Source organism: Grammomys surdaster, unplaced genomic scaffold (assembly GCF_004785775.1).
Source record: "Grammomys surdaster isolate TR1022 unplaced genomic scaffold, NIH_TR_1.0 125701, whole genome shotgun sequence".
Classification (NCBI taxonomy): domain Eukaryota; kingdom Metazoa; phylum Chordata; class Mammalia; order Rodentia; family Muridae; genus Grammomys; species Grammomys surdaster.
This window is the reverse complement of record NW_021620536.1, coordinates 2,471,982-2,486,713: the sequence shown is the minus strand read 5'-3', so window position 1 is coordinate 2,486,713 and position 14,732 is coordinate 2,471,982. Positions and strand designations below refer to the sequence as shown.

At 39.4% G+C, this 14,732-nt stretch overlaps 1 protein-coding gene across 1 annotated transcript in view; it reads left to right on the top strand.

Annotated features, from left to right (window-relative positions):
• Positions 1–14,732, top strand: part of Col24a1 (collagen type XXIV alpha 1 chain) — a 157,624-nt gene that overhangs the window by 110,612 nt on the left and 32,280 nt on the right. Inside the window, exons 29-33 of the mRNA XM_028788098.1 lie at positions 6,900–7,007; positions 7,997–8,104; positions 8,196–8,249; positions 8,981–9,043; positions 13,189–13,242. Coding sequence (XP_028643931.1) covers positions 6,900–7,007; positions 7,997–8,104; positions 8,196–8,249; positions 8,981–9,043; positions 13,189–13,242 — 387 coding nt within the window. The remainder of the gene's footprint in view (positions 1–6,899; positions 7,008–7,996; positions 8,105–8,195; positions 8,250–8,980; positions 9,044–13,188; positions 13,243–14,732) is intronic.

The following is a 14,732-nucleotide window of genomic DNA, read 5'->3' as shown; positions in this document are numbered from 1 at the left end:
GGTGATGCTGGGAGGTGGTCCAGCACAGTGCTGGGTGATGCTGGGAGATGGTCCAGCACAGTGCCAGCATGTTTTGCATCTTAAGTGAGAGGTTTGTTTCATAGACTTGGAAATAGCCACAAAGCAAGGTCCATCATCCTTCACTGGTTAAGACTTGACTCTACCTACTCTCAGTCCCTGGGCTTTATTATGCTGAAATATTTAAACTACCTCCCAACAGCTCACCCATAAATCTTACTCTAGCTCTTGACTTTGTTCCTTGTGACTAGAACTGTAGCACAGTGTAACAAATGTGGCATGAGTTATTTGTGCTGTCGCCGTGCAGGTTACTACCCACAATTACTAGTCCGAGTATTCTTAAACAGCCACCTATTTCTTGGTAAGGAGATGTTTAGCATCAAATAAAAGGAGAACTTCTCCTGAAGCAGGAGTGGCTTTCACTGCTGCAGTGTAGCATTATGTGTATGCCTCTTGAGTTTGCTGGCTTTAAAAATGACATACCCGTGTTTCCTAAGATAGAAAGAAACTTTGAGACATTATGCTTAATTTTTGTGCTACGGGAAATAAATTAATTTTAGGTTTTATTCTTACATCATAAATAACTACTGGAACATATCCCTATGTATATGAAAGATGTATATAGCAATACCAAGGACAAGAAAGAGGGGAATACTGTTTTCCTAGAAAGTTTCAAGAAAACATCAAATATGAAATTCAATGTCATTTAAGTTTTTTCCATTTGGCTTTAAAAAAATCGATGGACTCGGTGTCATGAAGGTTTATAACCCATTCAACGTCATTTTAAAGACATTGAAAATGTCTTTCCCTGAGCCTCTTTCTAATGTGTCTTTCTGCTGTTGCCCAGATTTCACAGATTTTATTTACCACTGATTTCTCAAGATAGCTTGTTGAGTACTAGTGACAGTGAGACAGCTCTCAAGGGCCAGAGGGGCAGGAGATAGTCTCTGCACAAGTGAGTTCCAGAATCTGTTTTTCTTCTCAATGTCTACAGGAAAGCTGGCTTTTCATTCCTGGGTCTTTCCATTCAGTTCAAACATCTCCCTCTTCCTTTCTTGATTTACAACAAGTGGGCAAAAACAATAGATACATGGTGATGCCAGTTTCTGAGGCATGGGAAGTACACAGTGACAGAAAGCACCCACAGTATGACACACATTCGTTTCTTATCAAATCCAGGACCTTTCTCCCTCAAGACTTTGGTTAATCACTTTCTGTCCTTTCAAAAGAGGCTACACTGTCCTGCAGGGCTCAAAACTCATTTGTGTAGGGAGACAGCCTTTGTCTTAGAATAATGGAACTTCCTGTCCACTAGACATCTTGTACTCTTCTTGCTATATTAGCCTTCTATTTTATAATTGGATAGTACCTTTTAATTATAAAAATGATAATAAATTGGCTAGAAAGTACTGGGTATAGATGTGGAAAAGATTTTCTAGTTTATACATGAGTGTGCCGCCAAATTAACCTTCTAAGATTCCAGTAAGCTATTCACCAATCTCACCATCTCTTAGCAAAATGAATAATTATTGTAATGTTATTTGTTTGTAAAATTTCCCTGTATTACTTTACCCTTTCGCTCAATTGTTTGAAGCAAATAATCCTTTGGAAACCACTAGAGAGAATGCCTGGAATTAGCATCTGTTTCTCTCGAAAACAAACTTAATCCATCTGTGAATCCCTAATAAAAAATGTTTGTTCTTTACTTGCCTGAAACACTCTTAGAACTTTGTACAGAACACTCTGCTACTGTCCTTGAATTTCTCTCTAAGAAACCAACGTGAATAGTAAACGGCTTGCAGTGTATTCATTAGCCTGGGCTGAGTGTCTGATAACCCAAGCATAATTAACTTTCCATGTAGCCTTAACGAGCTGTCTCATGATGACTTCCACAGCCTAAATCGTCTGTCAACCTCAGGGCTATTCAACAGTGTTTATGTGTCTATTGTCTGTGTCTTGGCAGAAGAGTATGTGCCTTTTCTACTAGGAAAATAGTGGTCTTGAAAATTAACTAGAATTATGATGGAGGTGACATGATACTGTTTTGGGATTGTGGGACGTTGAGCTAGCCTACATCTGGTGTAATGTGCTCGTATGGCTTGTCTCCCTGTGACATCTGGGGAAAGGTAGCTTACAAGCTTGCAAGATGATGATGATGATGATGATGATGATTTGTGTTCACACATTTTTTTTTAGCCAACTTTAAGTATAAAGTTACTTTGCTGGTCTAAGAATATTTGTTTTATTTTGCTTTCCCTTCCTTACCTACATTTCCTTCAGCTTCTATATATGACCTTCTAAAGATGTCATTATAGTGTCTTTAGTTCTTCTGGCTGATGAATTTTCCAAATGGAAAAAGATGCTTTCCATTAGAATTTTAATGTTTCTTGGTTGGTTGGTTGGTTGGTTGGTTGGTTGGTTGGTTGTAGAGTTAGGTAGATTGGGTGTTGTTTTATTGATAGTGAAATTTTCTTTTTGAGACCAGGTCTCACATGTGGCCCATGTTGGCTTCAAAGTCACGCTGTAGCCCAAGCCGAACTTGAACTTCTGACCCTCCTAACTCAGCATTCTAACTTCTGGGTTTACACACAGCACTACATCCTGCTTAAACTTCACTTTCCAGATGCCCCTTTCCTCTAAATTCATTATCCCTTCAGATATTCAGTCACTAACATAACACCTAAGTCTTTTTTGGCCAATTTTGAAGTTTCCTGAAGAAGTCTAAGTGCCCCTTCTAAGATGTGCTTTCATTTGCATGGATGAGCTCTGAAAAGAATCATCTCATCCCCTCAGAGTTTTCATGATTCATATAGAAAATCATCCCAGAACTGTCACCTCACAGAACACATTTAATCAGTGAGAAACCTATAGAGACAAGCAATGGAAGACAAATAGGACAGCCTAATGTATTTAGGATAAAGGGAAGTGCTTACAATATGGAAGAACTATAATACCTACATCCAAACTCTACAATGTAGAGAATCCCCATAGACAGACAGACAGACAAACAGACAGACAGACAGTCAGACAGACAGATGACAGATAGGCAGATAGATTAATAGATTAGATAGATGGAGAGAGAGAGAGATGACAGATAGACAGACGTCATAGATTAGATAGATAGACAGAGAGAAAGAGAGAGAGAGAGAGAGGAAGAGAGAGAGAGAGAGAGAGAGAGAGAGAGAGAGAGAGAGAATAGCTATCACTCTCTATCTCCTAACTTTATACTTTCTTCTTTCTCTTTTTCCCACCACCTTCTCCTCCATTCCTCTCTTCTCTCTTCTGTCCTCTTTTCTTCCCTCTATAAAGGTTTTACAATGGTTCCTCAACTATTGAGCTCCACTAATATAAAAAAAGATGGGAGATAAATAGTGAATGTAGATAAGGACAGAAAGGACTTCAAAGTCCAGCCATGGGACTGTTCGTGAATATAAATTATATCCTACAGCCCTCTGTCTTAAAGCACTTGGCATAGTTTATTAATACTTAAATGAGTCTTTTGTAGTAATGAAAAATCAACTTATTAGCGGCACCTTTAAGAAGACAGTTAGGTGCTGGAGAGATGGCTCAGCAGTTAGGAGTGCTTGCTCCCCTAGCTGCTCTTGCAATGGACCAGAATTAATTTTCCACTCACTACATCCAGCAACTCACAACACCCTGCAACTCCAGCTCCAGGACATTGAATATCCTTGTCTGACTTTTGTGGGTACCCATACACACTTGTGCGCAGACTGACAGACAGACAGACAAATTTTAAACTCTATGTAATAGACAAAGAATATATTTATGTGCATATTCCTTAGAGGTATCTTCCTTACAGTAGTTGATATTTTGAAAATCTTTGTTGGGTGCATGGGAGAACCATTGAATGACATGAATTAGTATCCCAGGAACACAGTCAAACAGTAGCAAGCCCTTTCTAAAGGAGAGTTTAGCAGATTTAGTAAGAACCAGTAGAAAATAAGGGAACTGAGTTTTGCTTAGGAATTTGTATGGCAAAACGACAAGTCACACAATTCTATTCATTAATAATGTTAACACATAATAACAGTAAAATTTTTGTAATAAGATCTACTTATAAGAAAGATGGAGAAAGCACAGTCCTCTTTGGAGGGACAACGTTTAGCTCACTACACTTCCCTATTGACTTTTTTGTTGTTGTTGTTCATCTGTCATACTGCTCTGCTGGGATTTCTTCATATTTCACATAGTCCATCTTTGTAAGTTCTTTATTCAGAACCTTCCAAGTCCACAATTTATGAGCATATGATCTTAATTGAACATATTCAGTGCATGGAAGGAATTTGTAGAATTCCATTAGATTTTTCCCTTGATATTTGTCTTGTAACATGCCGTTACATTGTAGCCTAATCATTTCCAATGGAAGGTTATGTGGAAACGTCTCAACTGTGCAAATAGATGGAGAAAAATAGAATCCTCTTCTTCCTGTCTCTAAAATACGCACCTGAAACAGAGATCAGAAAATCTGGCAGAGACCTCCCTTTTGTGTTAATTTTTGACAGTACAGATAAGTATAAGGCTCCTAGTGTTGCATGTGATTTGGTTTTGAAGTAATTACAGTGTATGTTTTATATACAATCACTGTTCTTCTGTGTTATTTTGAGTTTCATTAACTAATAAGCACTGTAATGTCTACAGCAAAATCTAATTGCTTTTAGTTTTGGTTTTGTTTTTTGTTTTTGGAGATGGGGTCTTAAGTATCCTAAGGCTAGCCTCAGACTCACTTTGATACCAAGAATGACCTTAAGCTCTCAGTCTTCCTCCACCTCCTGAGCACCAGGATCGTAGGTGCCGACCACACACTGGTTTAGGTAGTGCTGGGGACTGGCCCTCAGGGCCCCACGCATGCCAGACAAGTCATTCATTCACTGTGCTACGTCCCATGTAACTTCTTTCTTTATCTGACTTTCTTTACTCTGGGACGATTTCAGACATTAAAAACAACTTATTTAGCTGTCCTCTTAATAGAGGGATGTTTCTCCTGCTTAGGGGAGTTTTTGTCTTGCCTCAAAATACTTTAACTAAGCTATATTTAATACCAAGCCACTGGATATTATGTAATTGGACAAATTAAGATAGCCCATCCCTCATTTTTGATTGAAAACTTTATAGAACCAAAGAAAATTAAATCCACAAATGCCAATGGGATTCACTATTGACACACAGTTTGGATAATCTATATATTATATTCAAATATTTTCCTCAGATTCCCTGAAGACAAATAATGCAATGATATTTATAGCTTTGAAAACCAGAATTTTCCCAAGCATGGACATTTTTCCAGCAGCTCTTTGTCTGTTGGTCTGTCACAGCTGTCAGTTTTGTCAGCTCTCAGAAGGTTCCGCTTCAGCTTGTATTATCTTCTTAACTTCCCTGACCACAGTCTTCCTTGCAGCCATCCACAGCCTATTCCTGCAGGTTACCTTCCTCTATCATTTCAAACTCAGCATTGACTCCTCGAATGAACAACTCATCAGTATTACAAACTTCTGTTGGTTTACTAAGAGCAAGAAAGCCACTTTAAAATCATTCCCTATGTCCTCCAACTGTTGATTCTATTAAAATGTCAACATTTCAAACAATATTCTTACCAAAAGGCTAAACAATCTTGAACAAGCTTTTGGGGTTTTGTTTTGTTTCTACAGGATGTAATTCAGTCACCACAAACAAGGTTAATTCTTTACTGGGCTGACAATTGAAAGCCTTATTTTATTTCAGCCTTCTTTAAAAGGGGTGTGTCTGTGTGTGTGTGTGTGTGTGTGTGTGTGTGTGTGTGTGTGAATTCTGCTATGATAAGACACTCCTTTTTAAATTTTTTTCTAATTTTCTATCCCTTGCATTCATGTAAAGTTGAAATGTCCTTGTTCTGATATTGCTGGAGTGTATGTAGTTTTAGTGATAGATGGGATTTCAGTACATAATAAATGCAAGAGTTTGTCATTTAATTTGCTAAAAAGAAAAAAACCCGCATTCTGCTGCATCTATAAATCATGACATTCAAGGTTCACCTTTTTTTTATTTTGACATGGTACATATGTTCCAATAATAAAAGACAAGAAATAAAAATTTACAGGAATACCATGTACGTCCCATTTGAAACTCAGCCTCACTCCAATCTGCTTTCAGCAAACAGAAGAAGTACTAACATCTCTGCCAGAGCTCCTCAGTTCTGCTACTGCACAAGCGAAGCCAGGGCCGATACATTAAGGAATAAGTGTGGCTGTGTCCCAGTAAAACTTTATTAGTATTTATTAACATTTTAATTTCATATACTCTTCACATTTTACATTATTGCTAGTATTCCTATTTTCCCGTCATTAAATGTGAAGAACTATGATCATGTTATAATGTATACAGCAACAGCTGAATGCTTCTGCATTTGGTTTGATAGACATAGATGGCCAATCTTGATCCAGGATTTGGTTTTATGTATTTAATATTGGCTTGTTTATCTTTATGTTCAAACTGTTTTTACTGGGTTTCCCAGAATTGCATAATTGAGAAATAGAAAATTCTTTGTGATGAGACATCCTTCTGTAAGAGTTGCTGTGCAGAGCAAAGTATCCATCCTTAAGTAAGAAGAGAGCAAAACCTACTGCACAGCCTGCTTATGACTTGTATTGTTTTATAGTCTCTATTTTAAAAACCTAAGATCTTATTAACTATAATTAGACATTTTGTATGAATGGTGAGGCTCCCAACGCTTCTTTATTGTTTCACTTTTGCGGGAAAGCACAACTCTCAAACCTGGGCATTGCGTCACCTGCAGCCTCTAGAAACACGTTCCTTTCTATGTTTATCAAGTCTCTACATTAACTTTCTCCAAATGTGCTAGTTTCCATTTCTTGTCTGTTATTTAGGGCGTCACAGGCAGCCCAGGAAGAACAGGATTGGCTGGATCCCCAGGTCCTCAAGGAGGAAAGGGCTTGTCAGGCCCTCCAGGAAGCCCTGGTGTTCCGGGACCAAAGGTACTTTCCTTTTGTGTGTCAGGATCCTGCATATACTGACTAGGTCACAGCTGAGTTTGTCTTCATCTGGCTAATAGTAAAACCACATTAGGAAAAAGAACTATATATGGCCTACACGTGTCTGTTTCCTGTGGCCACCAGACACATGACTGGTGGGACTTCCAAACTATCCTCTGTCTCACTCTCAGCCGCCAGGCATAGCTCACTCGCCGAGAGCTAGAGGCATTTCTACAAAGTTCCTTCCTCATTTGTTTTGGGCTCTCCTTCTCTGTCATCTGCCTTCTACAATTAGAGAAATGGAGTTTACTGCCAGATGCATACTTTCTCAAGTACACTTCTTCTTCTAAAGCTGAATGTAACCACTGTTCCATAATCCTGACACTAGAACCACCCATTGCTGAGGTTGGTAAGACTGGAATGATAATCTCTGTAAAACCAGGTCCATCCCTCAGGATCCACTCGATTTCCAGTGTCATGTAGCTGAGTCGTCTCTGGAACACAGGGAAACATCAAAATGATCGCTTATGTACAAAGCATGTTCTGTGTCTCATAATGCTTTCTACACGCCACACCTCCCCCGTTTTCTCTGAGCCTTCTCCTATGCATTTCATAGGCTCCCCCTTCCCTGTTCTTCCCACAGGCAGACCACCCAAACCCTTGGAATTTTCTTTACTTATGGCAATACTTTTTGCTTATTATAATAAAATTTTATGTATGGGAAATGGTAGAAAGGATGAAGATGATATATTTTGACATCCCCAATGCCTTGTGCTATTCAGAAAAATATTTCAGAATAGCACAAGGCATTGGGGATGTCAAATATATCATCTATGAGACATATATATATATGTCTCATATATATGAGAATATATATCATATATAATATAATATATATTATATACATACATTATATACACATATATATACACACACATTAATATATTCATAGGTTCTGAGGTCCTAACCACATTTCTTTGTCTGGTCTGTAGGGTGAACAAGGGCTACCTGGTCAGCCTGGAATTCCAGGTCAAAGAGGTCGGCGAGGAACACAAGGTGACCAAGGACTACATGGAGAGCCTGGTCTGAAAGGGCAGCCTGTATGTATCAACTCTGAAATCACCACACACTTACTCCACAAGCCGGGCCACCAGTGTACAGTAACAATTGTCCTGTCTGTTTTCCTTGCAGGGAGAACATGGTGATCAAGGTTTGACAGGTTTCCAGGGATTCCCAGGCCCCAGAGTACGTGTATATATGTTCTGATAGTCGTACACATATCTCAAAAAAAGAGGCATTTAAATAATCAATATTTAGTCTATGACTTGAGCCTTTCTTTAATTTTTAAAATTCTTATTGGCGTACCCATATGTTTGAGTTAAAATGTTCATTTCAAAGCCTGTCTAATTGCTGAAATTAGTGAGCTGGAAAGATTAGCGTTCAGGGCAAGCCTGGGATATAAGAGACCTTGTATGAAAAAACAATTAAAGTAAAGTGGAGAGCTGGCTCACGGAGTAAAGCACTTGCCACACAAGCATGAGGACTTGGGTTCTGGTCTCCGGAATCCACATCAAAGCCAGTCACAGAATCTCAGGCTGCCTTCATCCCAGTACCCACTGTCCAGCTAGGCTGCACATGCTGCACATGCAGCAAGAAAGACCCTGTCAGAAACACAGTGGAGCACGGTGCCTGTCCTCTAACTCTCCACACAAGTATCTACTCTCATACACACTCAGATATGGCACACATCCACACCCACACACATGTACACACACATACACACACACACGTTGATAAAACATTTCTATAATCTTATGTCCCATCAATATTCTTATATGATTGTCTTTTGTTCCCATTTTAAGAACTATTCTTGACAGTTCTTTCTAGATTGACATAAGACTCTTCATTTGTAAAATATTTATGCAAGGTCATATACAAGGTTAAAGCAGGCTTTCTGATTTTCGTTGTGTCTCTAGGGTCCAGAGGGGGACGCTGGCATTATTGGAATTACAGGCCCTAAAGGTCCCGTTGGGCAGAGGGTAAGTATAGAATCATTCTGTCACCCAAGACCTCTGCTTGTTTGCTTTAGTGTAGGACTTTAAATTAACATACTTCACACTATAAGAATAACTTAATAAAGTGATTTTTAAGATGAAAGCTCGTAACAACATGTGCAAGCGCCATCCTTTTACGCCTCATAAATTAGTTTGAGCAAAATGCTATCATAGGCCACCCACACTTCTCAGTTCTTATTTTAAAAAGGAAAAAAGAATCACCAGAGTAGCTGTGGAGAATAGACAGTATATCTGTTAACCCGTTCCAGCTTCAAAAAACAAAGCAGTTTGTGTCATGCGCATTAATACAGAGGCTGAACAGCAGCCACCCGGGGAGGCTGGCCTCTGCCCAGAGCTCTTTCTTTTTCTTTTTTTTGAATATCGTTTAATATTTTTATTCTTTGTTTTGTTTTGTTTTGTTTTGTTTTTTACTGGATATTTTATTTACATTTCAGATGTTATCCCCGTACCTCATTCCCCCCTGCCCAGGAACCCCCTATCCCACCTCCCTTCTCCTGCTTCTATGAGGATATGCCCCCACCCACCCCCTCACACCCACCCTCCCCACCCTGGAATCACAGCTAACCATTGAACTGATCAAGGGGTTCCCAATGGAGGAGTTACAAGACTGTAGGAGCTGAAAGGGTTTGTGGCCCATGGGGAGAGCAACAATACCAACCAGCCAGAGCCCCCAGGGTCTAAACCACCAGCCTGGGAGCACTTAGGGAGGGATCCATGGCTCCAGAGCTCTTAAGGCCACACTTTAACAGCTCTTTCCCCAAAGCTGAGTTTTCTCCACTCAGGATCAGATATGCCAAGAGAGTACTACGAACGGCAGAAACACTTCCAAAAATCAAAGGCTAGCAAACTTCATTCCAGGCTCACTCTGCCTGGACCCACAGAATGCAAAGTAAACGAGCCAGTCCTGGTCAGTGTTAGTTTTGCTTTGTTATGTTTTTTTTTAATTAATTGCACTATCATAGTGAGGGATGGTCTTTGAAATGGAAACAAAATAAAACAAAGATTTTTAAAGCTTCAAATAGTGACTTGGCTGTGGTCATAGCCACTCCACGGTTTGCAGGAGCTGCTAGGGCTCGGGTGGGCAGGAGAAAGAGGAAGGAAAATCTCAAATGCAGCAGGAAAGATTCCTGCAGAGCCTTATGGACCCGGAACCACTGTCTTGGTCAAAGCAGTGAATGAAGTCAGACTTAAAATTCTGTAGCCCTCTCTAATTCCAACAATAACTTGTTTTTTAACGAAATAAAGAGCAGCATTGTCTGGGGTGTTCGCTTGGAATCCTGCACACGTGGTCAGGGGTACGTTTGCTGGGTGTTTTCACCATTTCTAAGGAGCCAAGGAAAGTGGGTCCACAACTGCGGTGTGCAAATGGGCGATCATACAATTGCTTTTATGGCCTCGTCAGTGTCTGGCTGCTGTCAATAAGTGGGGTTCCATGAAAGGAGCCAGGAATAGAGCCTGTATCACCCATGAGGTGTCATGGGTCAGTCCCTTTTGTTACCTGATTAACAGTACAGGGTACAATTCATGTAAAGAGTCCACAAGGCTCAGAGTAAGAAAAAACTTGGGTGACAAGGAAAGGTCTTGATGTGCTAGCATTGGGGAAGGGTCTCGGGAAGGTGTACCAATGTCCAGTCTGTGTCTCTTATGTCATTTAATCCTAATTAAAATATCCCAAGAGTGCTGTCACCCCACTTTGCAGCTCGAAAAGCTAAATCTCTGGAAAATATCTCCAAGACCATGGTATGATAGCATGCCAACACAGGAAGAGTTTGTCTCCCTATCTGATTGACCAAACCACGTGCTTCAGGGCTTCTCACTCAAGCTGCAGAAGCAGAATGCTCAGTCGGGAGTAAGTGCCCTCGTCCGCTTCCTGCTCCCAAAGTCAAAAGGAGCTTGATGACTAAGCATGAGTAATTAAGTTAGAAAATCAGGATTTTATTGTGTCCCATTCCAAAAACATGCTTACATAGATAACCTCTACCTACTACGTAGATAACTGGTACCTACTACTAAAATCATAATGTGATGTTTGCGAACACTTAGATAAATGTACATAATTGTTAACGTCTTCAGTGTATTTCTCTGAGTGTTACTCTATACCTTTCTAGTAACATTATTTGGGAAATGTATGTCATAATTAGACTAAAGTTTCCTCAACGTCTATCAAGTCTGGAGGCTACACTAGATTAAATTAAAATATCAACTTTCTCAGTTTAATTATAGATCTTTGAAATTTGAATACCGTGTTTATAAATTACCTCTTAAAATTTGTTATCTTTAAAAAGTGATCTCAACTCATTTAGACTCTCGGTAATTTCTAGTTTGCAGGCATACTTACTATCAGAGCTGTTGGACAATGGGCTACATCACATTAGATTTAAATGGACAGCATTTTCTTATTGCCACATGTTGTAGGAAAAGAGAAAACCTGTTAGATATTTATAGTTGTGTATTCCATACTAACTGTCAATAAGAAAGAGAAATTTTCTGTCAACTGAAGTGGAAAGTAGAATTTGATAGAAAGATAAATAAAATGAGTATTTTATATTCATTTGAAAATGACAGTCTATGGTGGGGGAGCACCCTCATAGAAGCAGGGGGAGGGATGATGGGATGGGGGTTTGCAGAAGGGAGACTGGGAAGGCGGGTAACATTTGAAACGTAAATACATAAAATATCCAAATAAAAAAGAAAGAGAGAAAGAAAGAAAGAAAGAAAGAAAGAAAGAAAGAAAGAAAGAAAGAAGGAAAGAAAGAAAGAAGGAAAGAAAGAAAGAAGGAAGAGAGGGAGGGAGGGAGGGAGGAAGGGAGGGAGGGAGGGAGGAAAGAAAGAAAGAAAGAAAGAAAGAAAGAAAGAAAGAAATGAATGAATGAAAGAAAGAAAGAAATGAATGAAAGAAAGAAATGAATGAAAGAAAGAAAGAAATGAATGAAAGAAATGAATGGAAGAAAGAAATGAATGAAAGAAAGAAATGAATGAAAGAAAGAAATGAATGAAAGAAAGAAATGAATGAATGAACTTACTAGCTACCCAGTTCATTCAGGGACATCCTCATAATCAACAGATCAGACACTAAGCACCTTTCATGTCCAGTTTTGCAGTGTCTCACAGAGGAGCCTGCTGATTGGTTGGTCACATGAGATGCCCTCTGGTTCCACCCTGTACTCCCTTTCTGCCATGTGTCATGGAACCCAGACACCCATCCCTTCATCGCTTATACAAAAACTCATTCACAAATGTGTGCCTTGTTCTAGAACCCTTAAGGAAAGCAACGTCGTCTGTTACATAATGCTCCGCATACAAATTATAATCTTGGACTTCTCATCACATGAACATTTCAATTTTGATTCCTATTAGTTAGAAATAACTTACAGCGATTGAAAACTACAGCAACATAACAACTTTATCATGTGGTGTCAAAATTACTATAATGCTAAGAATATACTCTGCTATATGCTAATATGCTAATAATATAAAAACGTCACTCCAATGGACTTTTTTTAAGACTGAGACTGAATGCTTTCTTTACCTCCAACAGGGAACTGCTGACCCTCTTGACCGAGAAGGGTTAATGATATACTAAACCAAAACTATTTAGAGATAGCTATTTTATCATTGCACATGTTTTCTGTTTTGTTTTGTTTTTTTTCTGTAATGTATATGGGGAATGAGACTGACTATTGACATTGGGCCTTTCTATGCCCATCCTAGTTCTCAAACAATGACACAGAGACTTACATTTATTTATAATGCTTTTGGCCTTAGCTCAGGCTTGCTTCCCAGATAGCTCTTAACTTATATTAACCTGCTTATACTAGTCTATATCTTCCACGTGACTGGTTACCTCTCATCCGTTCCGTAAGCCAGATTTCCTCAGAATCTAGATGCTGAGTCTCCTGTGCCTGACTCTTTCCCAGAGTTCCTCGCTCTGTCCAGAAGTCCCACCTTACTATCCTGTCTTTTGCTATAGGCCGTAAGCTTTTTATTTTAACCAATCAAAGGGTGCCTTAGGCAAGGAAGGACAGAGACTCATGTTCACACAGTGTACAAAAACATCACTCCAGCAGACATTTTTAGACTGAAACTGACTGCTCTCTTTACCCCAACAGGGAAACACTGGCCCTCTTGGCAGAGAAGGAATAATAGGCCCAACAGGTGGAACTGTAAGTTTATTACAACATAGCTTTTATTACTATTATGTTGTTGGTGATGATAATGTTGTTGATCCTTTTTCTAAACTCTTAATTCTAGAATACTCCAAAATGAATCAGCCTGGGCATTTGGGAAGCAAAGGTTGAAAAAGCAGATTTCCTTCTGGGAGACCGCTCTTCATGATTATAAAAAAATAGATTTGAATGGTGGAGGCACTCAAAGCTGGAGAAAAGAAAAACAAAACTGAGCCAGGAAGGGGGAGAGTAGCAAACACAGAAGCGGTCACTAAAGCTGTAAAAATAGGCCCAGCTCTGAAAGAAAGAACACAGAAAGTGAAACGAGTCCCGATCACCAAGATCTGAGTCTTTACCTCAGTTTTTCTCAGCTTTCCTAATGTTGTGACCCTTTAATACAGTTCCTCCTGTTGTGATGTTCAATGCCCAAAGAGGTAGCAACCCACAGGTTGAGAACCTCTGGCTTAAAAGTACCCACTTTAAAGGGTAAGATGTTGGTAAAATGAACAAGAAAAGCAGGGTAGTGAAAGACATGACAGAAAGGAGTCTCAGTGCAGGCTACAGTGTGAGACTATGAAAATGTGAGAGGCTAACTTTTCTCAGAGGATTTTTGTCATCCCTGTGGCTTTTATTTTGCTTCGTTTTCTGTGACATCTCTCAAATTGGTACAACACATGGTTCGGGAGGGCATCATTTCTGCTCAGTGGGTGACATTTATAGAGGTCCATCTGGTTCGTCAAGGTAAGGGACCCAGTGATGTCTCCACCCATCCCAGCCATGTCTGGAGTGGGCATAGAGTCAGCATAGAGCCAGGGGTGAAGCAAAACCAAGAAATAAGACAATGACTGAAACACAGTCCCGGGGCCAATTACAGTCCAGACAAGTTCCACACAGAGGAACACAATAGGGTTGAGCCTGGGAAAACCAAGACTCAGTCCCTTCCGGGAAACCATATTATGAATCATTTGAAAGTGTTGTGTGTAGACATATTTAAATTTTAAAATGGGAATGTTTCAAATGTTAAGGAGAGCTCTTCTCTTTGATAAATTTAGAGAATCTGCCACGAAAGTTACTGGAGTTTATTCAAAAGAAATAAAACGTGTAACTCATTCTCTTGGCTTCCAACATTTGCTATTCAGAGCTACATAAAACTGTAGGTGGGAGAGATCTCATAGTTCAGTGGGTGGTTCTGCAGTACACGCTGTTCCGATTAAGGAACAATTGTTCTCCCCTGACAAAAATGTGAAGTATTATCGGTCAAGGAAAATGTGATAAAGAAATGTCTCAATGAAAATATCTCACTGTGTTTTGTTTATACCATAGTTGTTAAAGGTCACTGTGCTATTCAACGTGCACATCAACTTTCTTTTCAAATTTTTTCCATAGTCTGTTTTTTCCATTCTAAGAAGAATCCATTATAAGAAATAATCATCTGAAAATCTCTCTCTCTCTCTCTCTCTCTCTCTCTCTCTCTCTCTCTCTCTCTC